A 25,976-nucleotide genomic window follows, 5' to 3' on the forward strand; every position below is an offset into this window, starting at 1 on the left:
TGGGACTCCTCTGACCTGTCCTCCTCCTGGTTTTCTCCTGGGAATCGTCGCCGTAGCTGGTCGCAGTGGCGGCGCCAGCATTGCCCCCCCTCTGTTAGCACCTCGTATGACACAGGGCCCGTCACCCTGGTGACTGTGGCGGGTACCCATGCTGGGCCTGCTCCAAAATTCTTTGCGTACACTGGATCCTGGGCCACAAAGGTCCGGGGGTTCCTGCCTTCACCCACCACTACCTCATCCTGAGCTCTGTCGGGGTGGAGGCGGTCCAGTCTGATTGCAAGGCGCCGGCCCATTAGTAGTTCAGCGGGGCTCCGGCCAGTCGTTGAGCTGGGGGTGCTGTGCTGTGCTAGAAGGAATGTGGCAAGGCGGTACTCCCAGTCCCCTTGCGTCATGCGGCGTAGGGTGTCCTTGGTGGTCCGCACCATGCGCTCTGCTTGGCCATTGGTGGCAGGGTGGAATGGTGCTGAGCGGATGTGGCGGATGGCATTCTGCGTTGTGAAGGTCAGGAATTCTTCTGACGTAAATGCGGTTCCGTTGTCTGAGACGAGAGTGTCCGGGAGTCCATGGGTTGCAAACAGCCTGCGTAGTACCTTGATGGCTGCGGACGTAGAAGTGGATGGTACCAGTGCGACTTCCAGCCATTTGGTGTAGGAGTCCACCACTATGAAGAATGTTTTCCCCTGGAAGGGGCCCGCGAAGTCCATGTGCAGCCGTGACCATGGTGCTCGGGCGGACTCCCAGGACTGCACTGGGGACCTTGGGGGATCTGGGCGGGATTCTTGGCAGGCCTGGCAGTGTTTGACCCAGGTCTCTATCTCTCCGTCAATCCCTGGCCACCATACATAACTCCTGGCGAGGGCCTTCATTCTCACTACCCCTGGGTGTGTCTCGTGAAGGGCTGCAAGGACCCTTTTGCGAAGGGGCTCAGGAACGACGACCCTGCTTCCCCATAACAGGCACCCCTTGTGGGCCGACAGTTCATGTTTACGGGTTGTGTAGCCAGCGAATTCTGGCCCGGGGCTGCTGCTGGGCCATCCCCTCCACACCCAGTCCAGGACCCGGGAGATGACCCTATCTTTCTTGGAATGGTGTGCAACTTCTTGTGCCTGAATAGGGCGGTCGGGAAGCAGCTCCAGGCTCATAACCTCTTGTGCGGGTGCTGGGTCGGGGCCTGTTTCTGGTAGTGGTAGCCTGCTGAGAGCATCTGCGTGGCCCATCGCTTTCCCAGGGCGGTGAATCAGTACATACTGGTAGCCGGCAAGGAAAATTGACCACCTGAGGACACGAGGAGACAGCACTTGGGGGGTCTGCTTTTCGGGGGCAAACAAACCAAGCAACGGCTTGTGATCAGTCACCACGGTAAAGGGCCGCCCGTACAAGAAATCATGGAATTTTTTTACGCCCTTCACGATTGCCAGACCTTCCTTGTCGATTTGCGAGTAGTTCCGCTCGGCTGCGGTGAGTGTCTGGGAAAAGTATGCCACTGGCACCTCTCTTCCATCTGGGAGTTGGTGTCCAAGGACAGCGCCAATGCCGTAGGGTGAGGCGTCGCATGCTAGTACCACCAGCAGCCTCTCGTCGAAGTGTGCCAAGACCGAGTTTGAGACGAGCAAGTCCTTGACTGCCTGGAATGCGGCCTCCTGGCGCTGGCCCCACACCCAAGGGGACCGCTTGTCCAGGAGTCTGTGTAGGGGCTCTGCTACTGCTGCCTTATGGGGAAGGAAGGCATGGTAAAAGTTCAATAGCCCCAAGAAGGCCTGAAGTTCAGTCTTGCCCTTGGGCGCTGGGGCATCACAAATGGCCCGTACCTTGTCCCCAGTCGGGTGGACCCCTTCTGCATCCACCATAAATCCCAGAAAGTCCACCTGAGGCACTCCTAGTAGACACTTTTCCCGCTTCACCTTGAGACCCGCCGTCTGGAAACGGTGCAGAACGGTGCGAAGGCGGTCGTCAAACTCCTCTGTCGTGGGCCCGGCAATCAACACATCATCGAAGAAGGGGGTGACGCCAGGAATCCCTTTAAGCAGCGAGTCCATTAGATTCTGGAATATGCCTGGTGCCACGCTGACACCGAATTGCAGCCGCTTTACCTTGAACGCTCCCCTGTGCGTCACAATCGTCTGTGCCTCTGCTGTGGCTTCATCTACTGGCAGCTGTTGATAGGCTTGGGCCAAGTCCAGCTTGCCAAAAAATTTTGACCCAGCCAGGGTGGCGAGGACATGGCTGACCACTGGCACTGGGTATGCGTGGGCCATGAGGGCCTTGTTTATGGTACATTTGTAGTCTGCGCAGATGCGGACTGAACCATTAGGCTTGACGGGTGTGACGATCGGGGTTTCCCAGGTGGCATTAGGTACAGGCTCCAGCACTCCTTGCTCCACGAGCCGGTCCAATTCCTCGTCTATACGGGGTTTCAGGGCGAACGGGACCCGGCGGGCCTTGAGCCTGACAGGTCGTACTGTGGGGTCCAGCTGTAGGGCAACAGGGGGGCCCGTATACTGTCCCAATTTCCCATCGAAAACCGCCGGAAACTCCTTGCATATGGCGTCCACATCCATTTGTAAGCTAGTGCGGTTCACCCCGGTGACGGCTAGCCCCAGTGGTCCAAACCATGCCAATCCCAGTAAGCTAACATAGGAGCCCTTGACCACGAGCAAGTCCAGTTGCCGCGTCCGCCCTCGATATTGCACCCTGAAGGTCCCCACCCCCATTGTGGGGACCTTACGTTTCTGGAAGTCCCGGAGGGTGAATGGGGCCGGCCTGAGTTTGGGACCCCCACTAGGGCACAGTTTCCTTAAAGTCCGTGCCGAGATTATGGATAGGGTTGAACCTGTGTCCAGCTCCATGCGGCACGGGGCCCCCTCTATCTGTACCTCTACATAAATTTTCTCTATGTTGGGGTGGGGCAACTGGTATACCTGGTAGTCCGTGGTCTCCGTCGAGTTGCCTTGGTGCGTTGGGCCCCGGGACCTGGGGCTCTTGGGGCGGTCATCTGATGCCTGGCGTCGGGTGGGCTGAGCCCGACACACCCGGGCGATGTGGCCTGATTTTCTGCACTGCCTGCATTCGGCATTGCGGAAACGGCAGGTCCTCCTCTCGTGATTCTCCCCGCAGCTTGCGCAGTTCCCTCCTTCTGGTCGAGGCAGCTGTGGTGTGTGCACGGCTTGAGTGCGCTGCTGTACTCTGTGCACCTCCTCCCTGTCTGATCCTGAATCGTCGATGAGGTCCTCCTGGTGGACCCTTGGTTGGGACGGCACACTCGGCCGTGCCTCTTGCATCGACCTCTCGGCGGCTTCTGTTGCCAGGGCCTCCTCCAGAACGACCTGGAACGTTAGGTCCTTCTTGGCATAGAGGCGTCGTTGCAGCTTCTCGTCCCTCAGGCCACCGACGAGGCGGTCACGCAGCATGTTCTCCAACTCTGAGAAGTTGCAGAACCGAGCGGCTTGGCGGAGGGAGGTCACAAACCCCGTTATGGTTTCCCCAGGGGCTTGCCGCTTTGCATAGAAGGCATTTCGACGAGCCACCACCGAGGGCTGTGGCGAGAAGTGCCCCTTCAGCCGTTCCACTATTGTTTTGTAAGGAACGGTAGCGACATCATCAGGCGCAAGGAGAGCCCGGGCGATTTCGAATGTCTCCTCTCCGCAGACGCTGAAGAATATCGCCCTCTTCTTGGCATCGTTGGTGACCCCTTTAGCTTCTAGAAGAAAGGTGAAACGGGTGGCATATCCTTCCCAGTCTCCTGATGCTGGGTTGAACGGCGAGAAGCTGCTCTCTGTTGCCATCTTGAGTTCCTTGGGACCCGGAGCTGAAGCCTGGATACACGGTGCGAGGCAGCTGTGCGGCAGGTGGCGTTGCTGCGGTGCTGTGTGTTGCAGTCAGCTCAGCGGGATCCCATCCTCGTCGCCAGTGAAAGATACTCGGAGTCGAGTGTGAATTTCATGCTCTTTATTCAGCTCATAGTAGTGAGGACTGTAGTTCCCCCAAAACGTTTGCTTTATATACACTATTTACACAATGGGCCCCACGTGATTGGCTAATTCCGGGATACTCCTGTATGCCAATCAGAGTGCAGATTCACTTCCACCTGGAGCTGGATTGGGTGGCTCCTGCGGACCAATCAGACTGCTGCAATCTCAATCCTATTGTTCTAGGACCAATCAGCCTGCTGCAGTTTGGATCCTATTCAACTCAGTACATAACAGCTTCATTTTCTTCTTATGGAGGATGAAATGTGCCATCAGTATAATATGTTTGTTTAAAAACCCTGGAGTGAGAATCTGTGTGTTTAGTGAATGGACAAAGCAAACTATATTGGCCCTACAAGGATAGTTTTGTTTTGTGAAATCTGAATTCTCCTCTGTTGCATCTAATGGCAAGAAGTTGCAAACCCTGGGAGCAGACGGTGAGAAGGTCCGCTCAAATTCCCACCAAACATGCTTGAGAAGTTGAAATGTTTAATATCTTCAAAATATTAAGATGCAGGGAAACTCATATCAGGGAATAGTTATTCAGATATCTTAATTTTGACAGATCATAATCGGCACTTTGAATTGTGCCTGTAAACAGGTTGGTGGTCCCTGAAGCTGCTACAACATGACATGAGAGGTATATGCTTCCTATCACTGGCCTTGGTCGATAGTCTGAGTGCAATATTCTCATACAGTTGGAGTTCCTGTACACTCTTGAATGGCAAGCCCAGATATTTAACTAAGGCAGGTCTCACTGAATCCAGATCTGACATTTTGAGGAACAGAAGCAGTGACAGATACCTGTATAGAATCACTCCAGGCACTGGTTTAGGAATGGGGGGCGGGGGCGGGAGGGAGTGCACTGCCTCGGCACCATCAGGGAGGGGGGTACCATCGCGGCCGCCTCCCAGACTCGCACCGCACACACCCCTACCACGCTGGGCACCACACCCCCACGGGCGGCGTGCCACGCCCCGTGGCGCATGCCATGCCCCTGTGAGCAGCGCACCACACTCTGTGACACATGCCATGCCCCTGGGGGCAGCATGCCATGCCCCTGGGTCACACGCCATGCCACCATGGGTGACGTGTCGCACTCCCATGACATGCGCCCTGACCCACTGGGTGGCATACCACACCCCGGGACATTCGCCAGCCATGCCCCTGCCTGCTCTCCGCCACCAGTGCTGGAGCATGCAGCTTCACCACTGACTCCAGGCCACTTCTGATACCTGGGTAGCCAGTTTCAAGGATGAATCCAGGAGTGCACCCAAACTACAAACCTGAGTCTTCCAAGGAAGTGCAACCCTATTCAAGATAGCCTGAGCCCCTCTTCTCTAATCTGCCTTATTACTGACCAGAAGCACCTCTAACTCTCCTAGATAAAGCTTCAGTTTGTGCATTCACATCCATAAGATCAGACACTGAGGACTGCACGTGACACTGAATGTGTGTTTGTATTTACTGTGTTGGCTTTTACAAAATGTAAATTATATCAGTAGCGGGTGTGGTGTTGATAATTAATGGTATCAGAGCGTTCATGTGGGGACGGATTTAACTCTTTCCCCACTTGCTGCAGTCCTGAGGAAAACCCCTCTTCTGGTGTCAGTAATGCTTTGATAGGAAAAGCCCCATTAGCTCCAATGGGGAATTTCCTACCAATACAAATGCTTGCTTCAGTGGAGGGTTTTTCCTCAGAACTGCAACAGGTGACCAAGGAGTTAGATTATTCTTCTCTACCTGCTGTATGGCAATAATTATGCTGTTTGCACTAAAAAAAACCCTACGTTTTCAGTGCAAAGCCATATTTAATATCATACATAGTTTGAGCTTGATTCAGAACTTGAACAGCTCCCTTGGATTTAGATGGAAAGAGAAGGAGATGGTACTGGATTATATCCAGCATAGTGTGTTTGGTGTTCTACTCATGGAACATGGCTTACACTTCCTCTCCTTTCCTACACCCCCCCCCCAATCTGCTCCCTCTGGGGCAGATTATGAGCATGTACAAGGAACTGTAGGGATAGAGAGCAGAAGGAACCTCCATTGTACAAGTGGGATGGCTGTGTTGGAGCCAACCCACTGAACTCCAAACCTCCAATGACCTCACCCAGCAATTTCATGTACATGTTAAATATCACGAGGGACAAGATGGATCATAGGCAACAGGAGTTCCCCCAGTATCCCTTTCTGAAACTACCCTTCTAAGAATGGCTAGAGCCACCTTAACAGGGATTTGTTCATAATTAACAAATCACAGTATTAAAGAAAACCAACAAGGAATTCTTATGAAGGGACCACAGGAGAGGAATCAGTAGGTGTTAGTTTCTTTATTCAATAGATCTGTAGCTCATCGTTCAATCGTGAATAATTTCCAGGGTGGTTTACAGTGACAGCTAAAGGCCCATCACAATCATCAGTCATTACATGTGACATTTAAAGAGAGAAAACACCTTTTTTATTTCTTCAAAGTTTATTTCAGATGAGGAAGTGCCCCAATTAGGAGAAGCCCAAGAGACAGACCCACATGGGCAAGCAAACTCTTAGATAGTTTTCCATGATTCTGTGGAACTTCCTCCCAGTTAAGATTAAACAGGGACCCTCACTGTTCAACTTCAGGAGCCTGCCCAATACCTTTCTTTTTCAGCAGGCAATTTTCAGGGAGTTTTCTGTTTTCATGATTACTTTTGATTGCTTTCATCCATTGTATAAATTTTAATATTTTTTGTGTACACTGCTTAGAGACTTAGGTAATTAAGCAGCAGATAAATATGTCAAATAAAATAAAAATTTGGCTCCTTCTCTCCCGTGCATTAAAACTCTGCTGCCTCCACCCAAGCCAACCAAATCCCAGACTGACCTAAATCAGCCCAATTACATTTGGGATCTGGGATGTGATCAGATCCAGCCTTTGACTGAATGACCGTGGCAGTGGACACCAGCCACACTGACCAAAGCTTTCTTCCTTTCTACTCATCACCTTGAGCTTTATTGCTGCTGCTGCTGCTGCTGCTGTAATTGTTAATGACCTACATTCACCATAACTGCCAGGTAACAATATAAAAATGCAACATGAAAACCAGGTAAAACAATTTACAGTCAAAAGAGCAGGAAAAGTCCTAACCCAATAAATATCTCTATTGAAAGCATTGATTTAGATTCTCTCCCTATTCCCTATGAACCTTTCTCTGATGCCTCTGGATGTGTGTGGATGTCATTATACAGTTGTACCTCAGTTTATGAACTTAATCCGTTCCGGAACTCTGTTCTTAAACCCAAACTGTTCTTAAACTGAGGCGCGCTTTCCCTAATGAGGCCTCCCACCTCCGGTGCCCTTCCACCGTTCGGCTTCCATTTGTAGACCGAAGTAAAGTTCGCTAACCGGAACACTACTTCCAGTTTTGTGGAGTTTGTAAACCGAATCGTTTGTAAACAGGACTGTTCTTAAACCGAGGTACCACTGTACTGCACTATGAAGGTCTTAAGGGCCTAATGACTACAACAGCAGTGCTTGGATGAGAGGGATGTTTATTGTTATCTATTTTGTAAAATTTATACACCACTTTATTACAGTGGTACCTCGGGTTACAGACGCTTCAGGTTACAGACTCCACTAACCAAGAAATAGTACCTCGGGTTAAGAACTTTACTTCAGGATGAGAACAGAAATCATGTGGCGGCGGTGTGGCGGCAGCGAGAGGCCACCTTAGCTAAAGTGGTACCTCAGGTTAAGTACAGTTTCAGGTTAAGAACGGACCTCCAGAACGAATTAAGTTCTTAACCCGAGGTTCCACTGTATTATTATTTTTAAAAACCTTAATTATCACTAACTACAATAATAATTAGTGATAAATAAATCGCTAAAATAAAATTATCACTAACGCAATAAACAATAAATTTATCACAATAAAAGTAACAGCAATCATTTAAGGCACTGGAAAAGTTAAAATAACAATAGGCCAAAATTAGATTAAAACCCACACCAGGCTTTCTAAACATCTGGGTGGGCTGAACAAAAAAATGCTCTTAGCAGGTGCAAAAAGGAGTATAGTGAAAGGGTCCTTCTTGATATCAATAGACAGGGAGTTCCAAACTGTAGGTGCTGTCACACAAAAATATGTTCTTGCAAATGCAAAACAAGTATCATTTGACACCTGCAGCTGTGTCAGTTCCACTGATCAAAGCAGTTGAGTGGGCATATATGGGGTGAGGAAATCTCATAGGTAAACTGATCCGAAGTTGTTAAGGGATTTATATACTAATAGCAACACCTTGAACTTGGCCCAGTAGCCAATTGGCAACCAGTGCAGATCTCTGAGTGCAAGTGCTTATGCAATGCATGTGTCACCACCACCCAAAATAACTTGAGGCAATACAGCTAATGTAGTGGGAAATATTTATGGCAATGGAATTTTCATCATTATGCTACGAAATGTAATGTTTTCTTATCCAAAAGAGAACTCCTAATTTTTCACGACATCATCATAGTCACTGTTGTACTGGAAGCTGGAAGAGCTCACTCTTTTCGGAATAATGATGACATCTTCATAGATGGTGGTAGTGCTTGTTCTGTGTACTTTAATGTCATTTCCTCTAATAATATGGTCAAGGGTAGCATAGCATATTTCAGAGGGCTCTGCAGAGACTTTGTCATCAATGTTCTCCTGGGAAGAAATAAATCAACTTTAACATTTAAAAAATGCATATTTCAGTTGTGTGCGGAGTCTGTAAATGAAATTCTTCTGCATAATACTGTTACCATTCACTGGTAGTGCACCTAGGAATTGGATAATCTGTAAATTTTGCTTTTTCCAGTTTATCATTTTACCTATCTCAACTTCAGTTTTCCATGTTTCCACGCTTAGTCATGTTTTCTTTTGTTTTAGTGCAAAATAATTTCACTCGGCCCTCCCTTGAAGAATCTACTGCCCCAACCCCAGTTGTGAAATTGTTTGATGGGGGATACCTGCCATCAATTATTACCTCCCAACTTCATTTAGCCACTCCTTTCTTTTTGAGATATTATTGAACTCCCAGCAACTGTAGACATGACCAGTAGCAAGGGGTGATTGGAGTTGGAGTTCTGTAACATCTGGGGTCCCTGTAAGTATTTAACTCCACACTTCAGTATCATGGATTTCAGCAGGGCTCAGTCACAAATATATTTTGTTGGCTTCTGCTTGGTATTCACCTGAGCGTACTGAGATACGAGTCTCCCAGAATAACTCAGCCATTCCTAGAACATGATATAACAATGAAAAATTCTCTCAGTGGTTACCTCTGCCAAACATTGTAAAATTTCCCAGTTCGTATGAGGCCATCAAGGTCACACAGAATTTATGACTCATCCGTATGCAAAACCCAAACTTCTCTTTACACTCCTTGGCCTCAGAGCATGACACCAGAAAAGGAACCAAGACGAGGGGTTCAGGGACAAGAGTGTTCAGAATGCAAGTAAATAAATAATCCCTTGTTAGTGTAACACAATTATGCTCGAGCAGGGCCTCTTTCTCATTAATCAGCTTGACCTTAGGTATTACAAATATCTGTCAGTTTTCATATATGACTCAAAAGATATTGAAGCGACATTTTCTAAGCCTAAAGAATTTGCTGTCTTTTAAAAAATACAATTTTTAATTATTTAACTCATGCATTTATATCTTGCCTTCTAGGGTATACACCAAAAGAGACAGCTTTTAGCAATTAATAAATACAATACAGCCTGACCTGTGCTATACGTTTAAAGCATTATTGCTCCACTTTAAACAGTCATGTCTTCCCCCAGGGCATCCTGTAGTTCATTAAGGGTAATGAGAGTTGCTAGGAGACCCCCTGTTACCTTTATAAAGCTACAATACCCAGGTTTCCTGCAAAGAAGGGTTTGCTTACTAGGAACGTAAAATGGGAAGGGAAATAACTATTGTGACTTTGAGCTCCTCAGAGGGAAAACAGAATATATAAACATAAATAATAAACACAATCTTGAAGAGGACAGGAAAAATCTTTCAGTACCTCATCATGAACTGATGAAACGTCCTCAGCTTGTACTGGAAGGAGAAGCAGAAATAATATTTGAGTATAAAAATAATGACGGCGACATTGAGGTAGGCATGAGAAACTACGAATATCATAGATCCTGCTCTGCTCAGCTGCATGGAATATCAAGCATATTCAAACTATTCACTTGATCAAATCCCTAGTGCAGGAGTGTGCAGAAGGTAGATCAGGATCCAGTGGGTAAGGCTTCCTGACTTTCAATAGCAACAACAAAGTGACCTTTCCCCACCTAAATCAGGCAACAGAAATAGGAAAAGCTTATGGTAACTAGGAGTGGGCTTTTTTGTGAAAGCTCACCTCAGTTCTAATACTGGGGGGGGGGAACACCCCAAAGCCCTTTGCTTAGAGGCACGCTGTCATTTAATTCAATCAGTTGTGGTAGGCTCTAGTTTGTAGATCTTGGGGTTCTGGTAGATCTGAAAAGCCTGAAGCTCTGCTGCAGTGTTGTCATTTTCTGGAGACGGAGGTCTCTTCTACAAAGCCTGTTTATCAAGAATTCATTCTGGTTTCCTTGCGTTGTGTCAAGCGAGTTTTGATCCACACTTTGTGCAATTTCCCATCATGTGGGAAAAGGTCAATCTTTGGGGGAAATGGGTTTGTTGTGCAAGACCTCCAAACCAAATTTAATTGCACAACCTGCCTTTGCCAGTGTGCGATTGAATGCCGCCCCAAAGTAGCAATGCTCCAGAAGCCCCCCCCCCCCCCAGCCAGTCTCTGGAACAGGCTTAAAGAAGTAACTACTTGCTTACTTCTGATGTGAAAGCATTTCTTTCTCCTCAGGCAGGGCAAAGGCTTTCTGCTGCAACATAAAAACCAGAGGAGCTGTTTGAGAATGGAGTTCAGCCAGAATGTACTGTAAATGCTTTCCCCTGCTGAATATCTGTTCCCTACCTAAGATGGGAAGACCTCTACCAGATCAGGGCAATAGCTGAGTGGTAGAGCATCTGTTTTGCATGCAGAAGGTCTCAGGTTCAATCCCAAACATCTCCAATAAGGGCTGGGAGAGTACTCTGCCTAAAACTTTTGGAAGGCCACTGCTAGTCAGTGTAGCTAACCCCGAGCTAGATGTTCTTGTTCAGTATAAGGAAGCTTCCTATGTCCCTTAGCACCCGTTTCTCCAACTCCTTGTTTCTTCTGGGTGTCTTACTAAGGCAGAGGCACATCAAAGAGAGATAAACGGATCCTACACAGAGAAACTCTTACATGAATGGGTGTGTGAAGTGATTCGCGTCACAATAGCAAACACAAGACATTGGAATTGTCTTTCTTTCTTTGTGCTGGAGTACGTTTTTATATGAAATAATGCCCACACCCCATCTGAATATGAAACAATCCTGCTAATAGGGAAAAGGGAAAGTTTCAGTATAGTGAAGAGAGCCCACAACTTAACATAGGAAGCTACCTTATAATAATGAATTAATAGAAAAATGCACAGAGTTCATGAAAGCCAAATTGGATGCCATCATCTAGTGGATGGAGGGCTTATCCCCACCACCTCAGCCTCATCCCAAGGAAGTCCAGCATTAAGAGAATCCTTCAGGTTTAAGATCCCTCTTCTGTACATCTAAGTTTGAGATCGTCAAGCGTTATTAAACCCAGCCTTTTTCCCTGGCAGAGACTCAAGGTGGCTTACAGATAAAATAAGAACAGTTAAAACATAGAAAAAGAACAATTAAAAAAACAATTAAACATTAACAGAATTAAAACTATATCTACATATCTATAGCTATATATTATAGATTAAAAGCATGCAGACATAGGATGCCAAGTACATTTATAAATACATTTTATAAGTACTGTACAGCTTTTATTAAACCGTTGAAGAAATTTGGTTCATTATCTGCTTGAACTGGGAAAGTCCGAGGTTAAATCTGGAGCTGGGATAACCTGACTCCCCTCCCACTTGAAGTAACACTAAACATACCTTTCTTTTGTTACTTTATTTCCCATCTCTTCAACTTCTCCTTTCTTCCTTCCTTTTTTGAGGGTGTTATAGTAATTGCTCTGCCAATAACGTTAGAAGAGTGAAATCCCGTCAGAAGGTATAAACGTTTATTCACGTGGTTTCCATAACCAAAATCAATAGAGTAAAATGACACAGCAAAGAAATTCCCCTTTTACATCACAGGCAGGCGTGTAGCTGCCAAAGAGATAAATGATGTCACGCCTTCAAAGTGATACGACAGAACAGGCTAATTGTGGCTGTCTAGTAACGAGAGAGGTGATATGGCTGGGATTCTTTTGGGGGGGGGGGGTTCATCATGATACATCATCTGACTTTCCATGTGCATCACCTTATCTCCGGCTAAACATTTTGCCCACGTGAGAAAATAGCATAAGATAAGTTTGCTCATAAAATGTACCACACAATGTTGTTCCTCTTTCATTTGCAAAGCAGTGTGATGTCCACCTCCTCGTTTTTCACCCAGTGTCGCCAAGCATAAAAATAGAAATAAATCCTGGAAGAAGGTTTAAACAATCATCTTACAAAAACTGTTTTAAGGGAAACCTAGAAAAAAAATAAGAAGAAGTTGGTTTCTTGGTGATAAAGAACTGTGTGTACGGTAAACTGATACTTTTCACTATCTAGTGGTTTCTGGGTGTTTTCCTTTTATATCATATCATAAACTGACATATCATAAACTGACAACATGTGGTTTTGAAGTATGATGAATTATGCAGCAGAATTATGATTAGTAAAATTATTCTTCTTTAGAATGCTGTGTCATGGATGCAACACCATTGATAGGGTTGCCATATGTCCAGGAATTCCAGGACATGTCCTCTTTTTTGGGGGGGGGTCCTACATGCCCATCTGGAAAGAATTTTACATTTTAAAACAAATTCAATTGAGCATATATTTGTTAAACATTTTTAAAAAGAGGAGAGGATGAGGCAGGAGTAAAGGGCTCATCCTTCACCTTTGCCCTGCCAAAGCCTTACATCCATTCACGAATACCACATTCAAAACAGGGACAATAACATTCAGGAATGCAAAGCTTCCTTTAGCTTTAATATGGAAATGTTTCTCTTCTCACCATCCAAAGTCCTGAGATATGGAAATGTCATAGACTCTTTTGAAATGGAAAAAGATAAGACATAGAGCAGCTCAACTTTTCCGTAAAAGTCAGTCCTACTGATTACTTTAATTTAATTTGTTTATATTTAAAATGGGCTGGGGGGAGGGGAATGTTCAATTACCATCAAACGTAGCCGTAATGAAAGCGAGTTCCCCCTGGGAGTATCCAAAGCAGAAGTAGCTATATTTATGACTACACAGTGCAGAACTGATCAGTGGACAGTGGACTACAGAGGCAAGATGTACTCTGCGTTTCGGCTCACCTTCATATTCTGCATGATGGTGATATCTGGTGAGTACTGCACCATGGCGAGCTAGTTTAATTCAGGCCCTGGGATGTCAGTGCCTGGGATGGTAGGGCAAATGTTGGTCCCACTAGGTCTAATGCTACCATCCCCTTTTACATTTTTTGGTCAGGACTTCAAGCGAAAATGTGTGGTTTTGCTGCTATACGGCAGCTGTCCATTGCTCCTGGGGATATTTTAAAGTAAAATAGCGGTTGCTGCAACAGCAGCTGTTTTTAAAGTGCAGCGAGCCCATCTCCACTGCTGCACATTAGCTTATGCAGCGAGTGGTTGTGGGAATGGGTGGTGGTGCTCAGCCCAGAAACATCAGCTGAAGTGCCTGCAGCAGCCACTGCTGTCTTTCTTTGTTGAGAGGAGTGCAGTGCAGCGGGGCGGAAGGTAGCTCAGACCTGGTTTTACCCTTACTGTATGTTGCTTTTATTTACAGAAAAATGCACATAGTCTATTGATTTGCAAAGTCCCTATGAAAATGCCACAGATTCTCTAGCTGTTCCTAAACCTTCCCCCTGCAACAGAGCACTTGAAAATGGCTGTGAGTCTTGGCAGACCATTTAATTATCTTTCTGCCTTCTGTAGCCATTGCAACGCCACATCGTTTTTATTGTATTTTTATTCGTTCTGTTATTACTTATATATTGTACTTTTATTATACCGGTAATTTGAATTCCGCTGAGTTCCACTTGTAATCCAATAAAACACAACAGAAGAAATAGAAGAAGCATTACAAATTACAACTAAAAACCCATATGGATATTTAATGAGATGGATGTGCCATCTCTCATCTTCAATCGCAAATGTCACTTCAACGCAGACTTGAGTTTCCACATGTCCTTTTCTAACTATCAAGAAGGTGGGAGGTTTGCAGTGTGTTGCTAAAGCTGATGTTAGGGGCTTTGTTTATTATTTTTTAGTGATGGAAGAGTTCACATTTAAGTTCCAGTTCACATTAAAAACTGGACCTACTATATTTGCCCTTACCAAAACCAGACATGAACAGCAACGGAAGTCAGTTTAATTTTGCAGTGCAGTTTTGCAGCCAAGTAGAGTGTACAGAAATGCATATACTAGGGCAAAGTGTGTGTACATATGCATATATTAGTGAAAAGAAGATATAAAAATGCATTCGGGGAAATTATTTTGCAAAAAACTGTATATTAGGCAAAATCTGCATAGAAACAGGTACATTATGTGGACGAAAATGTAGACGCTATTCTTGAGGACTATAAAGAAACAGATGTGGAAATTTGGAGAACTGAGTTTAAGATAGGAGAAATGAGAATCTGAGATTGCCAAATTTGACCATCCCTATTTATGAAAATACTGTAGGTGTCTAGTTGGCCATTGTGAGAACAGGATGCTGTGAGAACAGATGGGCCTTTGGTCTGATCCAGCAGAATTTTTCTTATGTTCTAAGAGTTTGTTGAGCTCCCAAGGATTTAAGCAGTCTTGGCTTCTTTTGCAGGTGCAACACAGGTGATTCATGAGCGGCTTCGGAACATCACAGTAGGAGAAAATGTCACTTTGCAATGTCGGCTGGCCAAAAAGCACGACGTTGTTCAGATCACCTGGCAGCAGGAGCAGGGGGAACAAGAGACCAACATGGCTACTTACAGTGAGGCTGGTGGCACTACGATACTGAGCAAATTCAAAAGAAATGTCCACATGTCCCAAAGCGGACTGATGGTTTCTGCCATCACCTTCCATGCTGTTACACTCAAGGATGAAGGCTGTTACAAGTGCATCTTCAATGTATTTCCCATAGGACCCATCACAGGCAGGACATGTCTCAAGGTCTATGGTAAGAGTCGTATGATCTTAGAGGAAGCCTCCGATCTTACTGGAAGGCCAACAATGCCATGTTATTTCTTTTCAGCAAGAACATTTGTACTTGAAAGGGCAACGCTTCCTACATCAACCCTTCCCATGCTCTCAGATCAGCAGAGGGGGCTCTCTCTCTTTTACATCTAATGGCAATGATGGATACAGCCTTCCCTTGGTGGTGCCTTGTTTGTGGCAAAACCTCCACTTATGGGTACGTCAATACCTCTTGCCATTTCAGCACCAAGTGAAAGATGTACCTGCTTTCTCAGACTTCTTAGTTTTTAATTAGTAGTTACAAAGACATTTTAACTAGCTTCTTTTGTTTTAAAGCTCTAACACAACCCAAAGTGATGGTGAGGCGTGTATTGGATCCAGGCAATGCTGAGGAAGAAGTGCTGGAGATAAGCTGCTCAGCAACAGGGAAACCAGCTCCAGAGATCACCTGGAAGGTCACCAAACCTCTTCTGATGGAACCAAAGCAGTATGTCACCCAGCACCTAAACCAGACAGTGACTGTTGTCAGCAATTTTTCTTATGTCTTCCTCAAAGATGTCTGGGACAACACAATAACCTGTGTTGTTCATCATCCATCTTTAAACACTGAACAAGAGGTGATTTTACCTGGGATTATACCTGGGATTATACATGGTGAGTTTGAATTTAGATGATTCTGGGTTTCACTTACTTTTTTTTTTAAAGCTGATTGCATAGAACATTAAAAAAGAAGAAAACTTGATTGCAGGGTGTGTCCATCACCTCTAGTCTTTTAGCCACCATTCTTCAGGGTGCTTGCAATTTTGTGGCTTGCTGTGATCCACATTGTTGGGGACAGGTTTCCCCATGAGTGGAGGCTCCTGCTTTTGGCCAAATCAGTAGTTCTATAACATTTCTTTTACTTGGCACTCCCAATATTTTTTAGCACCCTGTAGAACAGCCTTTCTCAACCTTGGGTCCACAGATGTTTTTGGCATACAACTCCCATGATCCCTAGGTAGCAGGACCAGTGGTCAGGGATGATGGGAGCTGTAGGCCAAAAACATGTGGGGACCCAAGGTTGAGAAAGGCTGCTGTAGAATATGCATCTTCTAAATGCACCACCAATCCCACAATCTGAACAAAACATGGATTTATTTTTTTTGGAGGGGGGTGGATGAAAGAGATTTTGAAGACCATACCACACTTTTAGAATAGCTAAAATTAACACATTGTTTCCTGGTCAGTTAAAAGAAAGGCAGCTTCACAAATCATTACCTTGCATGTGTTAAAATCCAGGACAGATGATGGGGAGTAAAAATAAAATGATCTCCTTGGCTGTTGACTATGCTTCTGGCTGTATTGTTTATATAATGCGATGAATCTTTCCATGATAAAAAACATGTTTATAAAGAAATGACATGTTAGAAAACAAGATGGTACTTACAACATGGCACTGCCTTGGATACTGTGCATATGCCAGTGGTAACAACAACAACAACAACAACAACAACAACAACAACAACAACTTGTATGCACCAGCATCCACACCTGCCTACGGCACAGATGATATAGTGCTGCCAAAATGCACAACTTTCGTAAAAACACAGTGTAGATCTTGGGGATCAATTAAAGAAATGGAGGGACAGATCTATCAATTTCAGTTTCTCTTAGTTTCTCATTTCCCCAGTCTGAGATTCATTTTTCCACATCAGTTTTTAAGTCCTCGTGGAATTTCAACAGCATTTTAGTGCTAATGTCTCATAATGTACACATATCTATATGCCATTTGCATGATATACACATTTTACAAGGCAAGTTTCCCTAAAATAATGTGTTTTAGTATGCTATTTTCACTTATATACGCATTTTTATGCACACATTTCCCCAAATATGTACCTTTGCACATGCTACATGGCTGGAGAACTACATTGCAAAATTCAGATAAGTGTAATTTTTGAAGGATGACTGTGTTTTGGTTCATGTATTGTTTTGAAACTACTAAGTGAATTTAAATTCCTCCCTATCGGTATACATCTGCTTATTATGCATAGACATCAAGCCATTTTCCACTACTTTTTCCTGATATTGTTTCAGTAGCAATTCTTATTTATTTATTTATGCAGTTCAAAATGAAGATCTGCTGCCAGGAACTTCTGCCACTATCGCAATTTGCATTTTGGTGGCCATGTTTTTCCTTGGACTATTGCTCTTTCTGATTTTGTACCACTGGAGGAGGCTACACCCAGCCAATGAGAAGCAAGGCCTTCTATGCATGGTAAATATATTGATTGATTGATTGATTGATTGAGAAAGAAAGAAAGAAAGAATTTGACAAAGTTGTACAAAAAAGTTTTTAAAATATATATCCATAAAGACTTAAGATTTCAGGCTTCTAGACCGCCAGAAACTGAATTTCAAAAATAATATTCAAAAGTTGAATACTGAAATATTGCTGCATTTTGTTTTTTGTTTTGTTTGGTTTTGTTAAAAAAAAAAACCCTCCAAACTAGCTTATACTGTCTATCTGACCACAGTAACACCTACTTAAGTAGCAAAATTTACCATCCAACCTCTTTTATGGCCCAGATACCTCAGAATGTTGGTAATGCTGCAACATTCTGTAGAAGTCACAGAGAAGGAAGAGAAAAATGGAGACAAGCTTTACAGCAGGAATGGTTCATAAACTTTCCAGCCTAACCTGCAAGACTAGGTGGTGCCCTTTCTCCACTCCGTGTACATAAGTCAACTGGACTAGCAGTTGAATCTGACTGCAGAACTGGTGATGGAACAGCAGGCTAGCTAGGGGCTGAAAGGTAGACCATGTAGTACACACAACTCCAATAAAGGGGAACACTGAAGCAAGCCACCAGCACCTTGCTCTCTGAGGTCCTCTGCGTAACAGTAGGGATGCTGCAAAAACTAAACTCCTTTGCATACTTAGAAGTCATCATACTTGTCAATGGTTTGAAGCCAATATATGGTCAATGTGAGAAGATATTTCTCAGCTGCAGCTTCTGGAGAGAACAGATTTATGTGCAAAAGTCAGCATTCTAACGGCCCGTCTAGTTCACCGTCTTTAAAGTAAAATATGTCTCTGTTGATAGGTTCTTCCTGTATGTCCTGGATGCATGACGGGTGCAAGATATTCCTATACTCAGGAACAAGTTGTAGTGGAACCATTTCCCAAAGAAAGCCTTCTGAACAGATGAAATATATTTTGGACAAACAACACCAGACTTTTTAGAAAGTGAACTCAGAATGTTTCTGTGCGAACAGAGAATTGCCTGCTGGATTCTATATTAAGTTTATATAAAATCTTCAGTAGGATCTTCAGGAATTAAGCTACATTGCCCAACATTATGATTATTTATTGGAAAATCTGTTTCTATAGACTAGAATAATAAAACAGAACATATTTATTTGCTACATATTTTATGCATTCTGAAACTGTGAACTCTGAGGGCCAGTTTGCTGTTGTGACACTTAACAAATGCAGTAGAAATTCAAATTAAAAAGTGACTCAGTCCATCTGATAAAAGTGAGACAGACATAACTGGCTTGAAGATACAGTTCTGATTCTGTTGCTGGGTTAAGGGAAGTGATATGTATGGAAAACACATAGCAAAATACTTCAAGACTGTTAAAGGGAAAAGGAAACTCTTTGAACCTTTCTACATCATTAGTATATATGTGAGACAGTCACAATAAAACAGCTCAATATTGAGAAAGCTTCGTTGTATATGTTATATTGGTGAATCATAATAAGAAAAGAAATAGATGACTCTCATTCACTCCCACCTTTGCTAGTGACCAGGGCTGCTCCCTATTTTCTGGTATCTAAACCTGGTAGAACACTTCTCCTTTGCCTTTTGGAAAGATGTTAGGATGCTTAAAAAAAAGACACCTTCGTGTGCACTGCAGCAACAAAGGGTGGTTCTGAGCTGGAGTTGACCTTAAAAGCTCTAAATCATTTGAGACCAGTGACCTTCTCCCATATATACCTATCTGAGTCTTGAGATCCTCTTCAGAGGTGCTTCTTCAGACGCTTCTGGCAAGTGACGTGAGGCAGGTGACTACTGGGAAGAAGATGCTCTTGGTGGTAGCAGCAGTAGAATTGTAGAGTTGGAAGAGATGCTGAGGGTCATCTACTCCAACCCCCTGTGATGCAGGAATTTCAACTGGCTGTTATAATTATGAGGAATCACATAACAAAACATGAGGAATCAGTTCTCATAATGGTGTCTCAGAGGATGGCCTCTGAATAAGATTGTTATACTTGTTGCTATTTTATTTAATTAATTTGTCGGTGGTTTATATGCGGAAAAGTCTCAAAGCGACGTTCTAAAAAAAACTTTTAGAATCCGTAGTTTTAATGGTGTTAGCAATGTCCCAGAAAGCCAAAGGAGTGACAGTTAATCATAAAAGGGAAAGGAGACAAAATCATTATTAGCCTAAGCTTCCCCTACCACAGAAACGTAAGAAAATTACACTATTGCAATTATTTCCAGGTGGGGGCGACAGCTCATTCATAAAAGAAAAAGAAAAATATCATTGGGGGAAAGTGGTGTCATCATTCATCATACCTTTTCACGGGATAGTCTTAACAAAATCGAAAATTCTTTCTAGTAGCACCTTAGAGACCAACTGAGTTTGTTCCTGGTATGAGCTTTCGTGTGCATGCACACTTCTTCAGATACACTGAAACAGAAGTCTTCTTCAGATACACTGAAACGGGATAGTCTTGTGAGGGGACCTCAAACTCCCAATTCTTGCAATGTTCTTTTTTTGGTCAGACCTAATGCATAAAACTGTGGCTCCTATTTAACTGAAGTCATTGGCTATATAATATTTTATTATACAGCCACATCATATTCCATTCTACACAAATAATACCAAGAAGAGGGTTGTATTTTCTTGGGCTTGTGTTTAGTTGTCGTTTTTCAGCTAAGTCGGATGGGAAGAGTGTCGGATGCCATCTGGTGGTGCTTCTGTGATCAACGGCAACACAAGCTGAAGTCACTTCTGAGCTTCTCAGAGAAACATCAAAGGCTTCATCTCTTGCATTTTTGGTCTTCCTCCCTCCCCCACTATTTACAACCCCCCCCCAATACTTATAAATGTGTGTGAACTGAGCATGCCTTATGCCTCTGAAGAAGGTGGTGGTGGTCGGGTTTTGTCAGCGAGAATTCATGCAGCAATAAATCTGCCTTTAAGGTGCTATACTTTGTGTGCTTGCTGAAGCATATACAATGCAGGGTCCTTTCTACAGACACATCTGCCAATGTGCAGGGGCATAATTTAGGGGGACAGTGGAGCAGTGGTCCAGAGTGCATATTTTTGAGGGGGTGCAATGCAGGCACCCTCAGCAGGCACCCCTGGTGTGGTGAGGTCTGGTGTTCCTCTCCCAGGGTCAGCGGAACCAACAGAGAGGTTACCGATGGACTATATTGTCTAATTTTGTTCATGCAACAGTGATAGACTTCTATTTTCTGTGATTCTACTACATATTCTCTGTTCAAGAATTGCTACGCTTGGAGCTTCTATTATCGCATGATTACCGGATTGGGACTGTTGAAAGGCTTGTTTGCCTCTGTGATATTGATTGATTACCTTCTCTAATTTTGTTCATACAATATTGATTTATTTTATTATTTGTATCTTCATCATATATTCCCTGTTTAAGAATTGTGAAATAATACAGGTTATATATATTTTGCTTGAACATTATTAGCCTCGTGCTGCCTGTTATTGCTTAAATAACAATATTGCTTAATATTGTCTATTTTTGCAACACAGGGGATTTCCTTTGTTAAATACCTCTCCCAGCATCAGCGAAACCAACAGAGAGGAGCACCGTGTCAGGCCATGCTGGGGGCACTGGTGTTGGGGTGCCTCGTTCATGCTTGCCAAGTACCGTGTTGAGTGGCCGGGCTCCCCCTGTGTGGGCAGGCAGGCAACACAGTGCGGCTCTGGTGCGGGGTCACTCTGGTGGTGTTGGCAGAGAGAGCTGGGGTGCTTTGGTGGGATCCTTCACCCTCCGCCCTCTGTGACCCATTCCCACGCACACGTGCCCCCCAGCACGCATGTCCGCCCCAGGTGCCGGGAGCTCACGGTACATGGCTGCCTATGTGTGAACAGCAGGATGGGGTGGAGCCATTATACCACAATGGGATGGAAGGGGAAATAAGTGTAGACCCACTCTCGACCTTCACATGGTTACAATGGCTTGGAAGACAGGGTCTAAAGAGGGCCAAAGAAACAGCCTGCATACTAAAACATATTTGGGTTAAGGATATTGTCCGTTTCTTCAGGACACAACCAGTTTCAATAATCTATGTAAGAGCCTAAAATGCTTTAAAAGAAATTGAACAAAGTTGGTGCTAGAAGACCAGTATATTATATCACCTATTAAGGCCTTCAGACAATGCCTTTACTCTTCCAAATGCACTAGAGTGGCACTATCTGTTTAATGAGAACTAATTCAGTGCAATTATGTTTTGTTTACTGCTGTTTCTGCCAATTTCGTCCACAGCCTTATCTGATCTCAGAACTGGGTGCCCCTTTAAGATCTATGAATTGAATACCTCTTAAAATAGTCTGTTACCTCTTGACTTTTTCATTGTTAAACAGGCAGGCAGAAAACAATGCTCTATACAAGAGTATACTTTTCAAAACCTGCTTCTCGCTTTATATCAGTTTCATGAATCCTTGACAATAAAGAAGATGGCTCTTGTACAAATTCAGCAGGAACGCTTAAAAAGCTGACTGGTTTGAATGCTAACTGTGCCCTGGCTTTTTCCATAACACTGGAACAAAAATTATAGATTCGTTTCATTGCTTAAGGAAACAGATGTGCCTAATTTTTGTTTCTTTTCAAAATGGGGTAGGGCAAATTCGTCCAGTAATTTAGAAAGAAAGAAAGAAAGAAAGAAGATGGCATATATTCCTCTGGAGCTGTGAAAGAGAAGACATCATCCTTTTGATGATTTACTTATGGCTTCTGATAACAATAACAGTAATCTGGAACTGTTAAAGAAGAGGCCATATTATTATAATAATTATGGGGGGGGATTCAAGGCAACTTACATTTTACAGTAATATAAATTTTAAAAAACCCAAAGAAGTAGTAATTAACATATAAAAAGTAATCAAGACCCTTCCCAATTATAGATTTGGAAGGGACCACAAGAATCATCTAGTCTAGTCCAACCACCTTCAATGCAAGACTATTTTGCCCAAAGCGTGGCTCAAATCCATGACCCTAAAATTAAGAGGCTCATGAGCTACAGTCATTACATAATCTTCTTAATTTGTCAACTTCTCAACACAAGCCTTTCAAAGCTGAACAGATTTATTGGGGAAGTGAGGTCTCAGAAATGTCTTTGTTTGTTTGTTAAACATGATAGCGTCCTGTTCCTCATTTGGCATCTCTTGAGATTTGCTATGCACAAGAGCCCCAAAAATAGCTGGAATAATTATTTTTATCTCTCTCTCTCTCTCTCTCTCTCTCTCTCTCTCTCTCTATATATATATATATATATATATATATATATATATATATATATATATATATTTGTTTTTCTTAATTTTTGACATTAACATAACAATAACAAAGAAAGAAACAAGGGAAGAGACCAAGGCCAGCCCAATACATTTTTGCACCTGAGACGAACCACAGAATGACTGAGTTTGGCTTGAGCCGAGCCCGGGGTCAATTTCTCTTGCAAAACCTATTTCCAAACTGTGAAAAGTGTGGAATGAATGGATGAGAGAAATATCTTGTGAACAATTCAGAAATGAAGATGGGACCAGCACCGGATTTAGGGCACTGTAGGTGATTCCACCGCAAGGGACACCAAGCCGAGGGCACACAAAATTATAATAATTAAAAAGGGAATGATTGTGTACATAATAAATATTTAAGTGGAGGACACCAAATTTTGTCCTTGCCACAGGAAATGTCTGGGGGGTTGGGGAGTATTTATGGGGAGGTTGGCTCAGGTGTGGGCAGCTTGGGTGTGGGCTGCTCTGCATGCCATGGCCGCTGCCAGCCTGAGCCAGCGAAAGAGGCCTGCATGCCTCTTTCTCCCACTTGGCCTGGCAGCGTCTCGGACTGTCCTCTTTTTTGTTCTTCAAGATATGGCAACTATATATATCCTGTATGTAAACTTCGTGCAAGGAAATCAGGAAGAATGCTCGATAAACCAGTCATCTAGGAGCTCTAAGAGCAGCAATCAAATTTGTGTTCCTTAGGAAGTGGCAGCTGGATGACTCAAAGAGCTATTATGACTCAAAGAGCTATTAATGCAGGAATGCAATCCAGACCATTATTGCAGACCGCCTTGCTCACTAGATGGCTGCACACATGAGAGGAGGAAGCTGAGGTTGGTTAGAAGTTGGGTTGCCATATTTTGAAAAGTAAAATTCCTGACACCCGCAAAATTGTGATTTCCCCCAACACCATTTTTACACCACAAAACCAGGACATGTCAGGAATTACCATGACTTATGGTAATCCTAGTGACAAATTCCCAGTTCCTTTCCCCCCCATGAATATTCAAAACAGAATCTAAAATGTAGTTCCTTATTGGGGATGCTTGTTCAGCATTGTATAAAAGGCAAGAAGAACAAATTGGAAACCAGTAACCAACTCCAGTCAGGTCCTAAAGGGCATCTGTTAAGACAAGAATGCAGAAACACAGAAAGCTTCCTGTGTCGTGTAGTGGTTAAGAGCAGTAGACTTGTAATCTGGTGAACCAGGTTTGCTTCCCCGCTCCTCCACATGCAGCTGCTGGGTGACCTTGGGCTAGTCACACTTCTCTGAAGTCTCTCAGCCTCACTCACCTCACAGAGTGTTTGTTGTGGGGGAGGAAGGGAAAGGAGATTGTTAGCCACTTTGAGACTCCTTCGGGTAGTGATAAAGCAGGATATCAAATCCAAACTCTTCTTCTTCTTCTTACACTGGGTCAGACCATTGGCTTATCTACCTGGAGATGACAGGATTTGAAAGCTGGGACGTTCCACACACAACACAGAAGCTCTATCAGTAGCTGAGGCTGCTGAACTGACTCTTGGGCTGGGGTGTTTGGCAGAGGGTTGTTGTTGGTGTTTTATTTTAGATCTTGTTGTGGTTTATGTGGAAATTGTTCACTTTAATTGTGTATTTTTAAATGTTTTGTTTATTGTTTATGACTACTTTTGCTATGTTGTAGTTAATGTGGAACGCCCTCCCAGCAGGTGTCAAGGCAATAAGCAACTATCTTACCTTTAAAAGGTATCTGAAGGCAACCCTGTTTAGGGAAATGTATAATGCTGTATTGTGTTTTTAATATTTGGTTTTGGTTGGGAGCTGCCCAGAGTGGCTGGGGAAACCCAGCCAGATGGGCAGGGTATAAATTATTATTATTATTATTATTATTATTATTATTATTATTATTATTATTATTATTAATTTAACTTGTATTTTTTTCATGATGTAGGCCACCTTGAGCATAGTTTAAATGGTATGCATGTACAGTGGAACCTCGGGTTACATACCATCCTCCTTACTAATGCTTCAGGTAACCAGCTCTGCTAACCCGGACGTAGATGCTCCTGGTAGCAAACTTTGCCCCGGGATGCGAGCGGAAGTTGCGTGCTGGCGGTGCGGCGTCGGCAGCAGGAGGCCCCATTAGCGAAAGCGCACCTCATGTTAAGAATGGTTTCGGGTTAAGAACAGACCTACAGAATGAATTAAGTTCATAACCGGCAGTACCACTGTATGTATGTGTGTATGTGTGTATGTATGTATGTATGTATGTACCACTGAGTTAATGCTCTTCCCCAATGAAAGTTGCTATGAAGTTTTTCTCCTTCATAATACTAGAGCTAGAGCTCCAAGCATCATCCAATCAAGATGCAGGGAACTGATGAGCACGGGAAGCTTCCTTATCCCAAGTTGGACAATTGTTCCATCTAGCTCAATAGTATCTACACCAGGGATGGGAAAAATTTGCAGCATAAAGGCCACCTCCACTTCTGGGCAAACTTCTAAGGGCCAAATGCCTGCGGTGGTGTAGGCATAGGACAACATGGGCACAGCACTGAATATACATTTCTTCTTTGTATAGTAGGGACATCTCCTCATTGCTTGTAGGTTCTCTTACTCCTTCTATGTGTGCCAGCTATGCCTCCATGTACCAACTGCCCTGCATTTACAATATTAAGAAACAATATTTAATACTCTGGCTTTGTAGAATATATAGGGTAGTATTCAAACATATTTTACTCATAGCAGATCCACTGAAATGAATGAACGTGCCTAAGTTAGAGCCATTACAGTAATTTCAATAGGGCTACTCCTGAGTGAAACTTACTTGACTACCACCCGTAGGTCATTTCTTACTTTAGAATATTCTGTGATCTCAGGACTTTGGGATTTGTTTAAAGCACAGTCATAAAATAGAACAGTAACAGTAGTAAAGACCTTGGATTTTTATTTAAAGCATTTCCCTAGTAAAGGGCATCATTAGTCAGGGCCCCTGATAATCCCACAAACATTTTCTACAAATATCCTTTCCTTTCTTTAACTATATGCTCTCCACCATATTCACACATCTACAATCTTAAGCAGAAGCATCATTTTTCAATAAGACAACTAATAAGACAATGCCCAATTTGTGCTCTCAGTTACTGCTCTGTAGTGTCTGTTTAGAGCATGCTTTAGACTTCTGTCTCTCAGAGTTCACTGCCCACCCCCACCCCAACCATTAGGGAGGGAGGAGACGGGAG

At 43.8% G+C, this 25,976-nt stretch overlaps 1 protein-coding gene and 1 long non-coding RNA gene across 2 annotated transcripts; one reads left to right on the forward strand and one right to left on the reverse strand.

The window, feature by feature from the left end:
- Window positions 1–8,437: 8,437 nt before the first annotated feature.
- On the reverse strand, window positions 8,438–10,913 carry LOC117045016. Its single transcript, XR_004426387.1, has 3 exons — window positions 10,775–10,913; window positions 9,981–10,015; window positions 8,438–8,632 (listed from the first exon to the last, which is right to left on the reverse strand). It is a non-coding gene; the product is annotated as an uncharacterized LOC117045016 (long non-coding RNA).
- Window positions 10,914–14,849: 3,936 nt separating this feature from the next.
- LOC117045093 (OX-2 membrane glycoprotein-like) lies at window positions 14,850–17,502 on the forward strand (the record flags this gene model as incomplete). The annotated part of the gene is made up of 3 exons (XM_033145876.1): window positions 14,850–15,207; window positions 15,561–15,878; window positions 17,330–17,502. Coding segments are annotated over 3 exons (849 nt in total), but the record flags the coding sequence as incomplete, so codon positions are not given.
- Window positions 17,503–25,976: the final 8,474 nt, after the last annotated feature.

Source organism: Lacerta agilis, chromosome 4 (assembly GCF_009819535.1).
Source record: "Lacerta agilis isolate rLacAgi1 chromosome 4, rLacAgi1.pri, whole genome shotgun sequence".
Lineage (NCBI taxonomy): Eukaryota > Metazoa > Chordata > Lepidosauria > Squamata > Lacertidae > Lacerta > Lacerta agilis.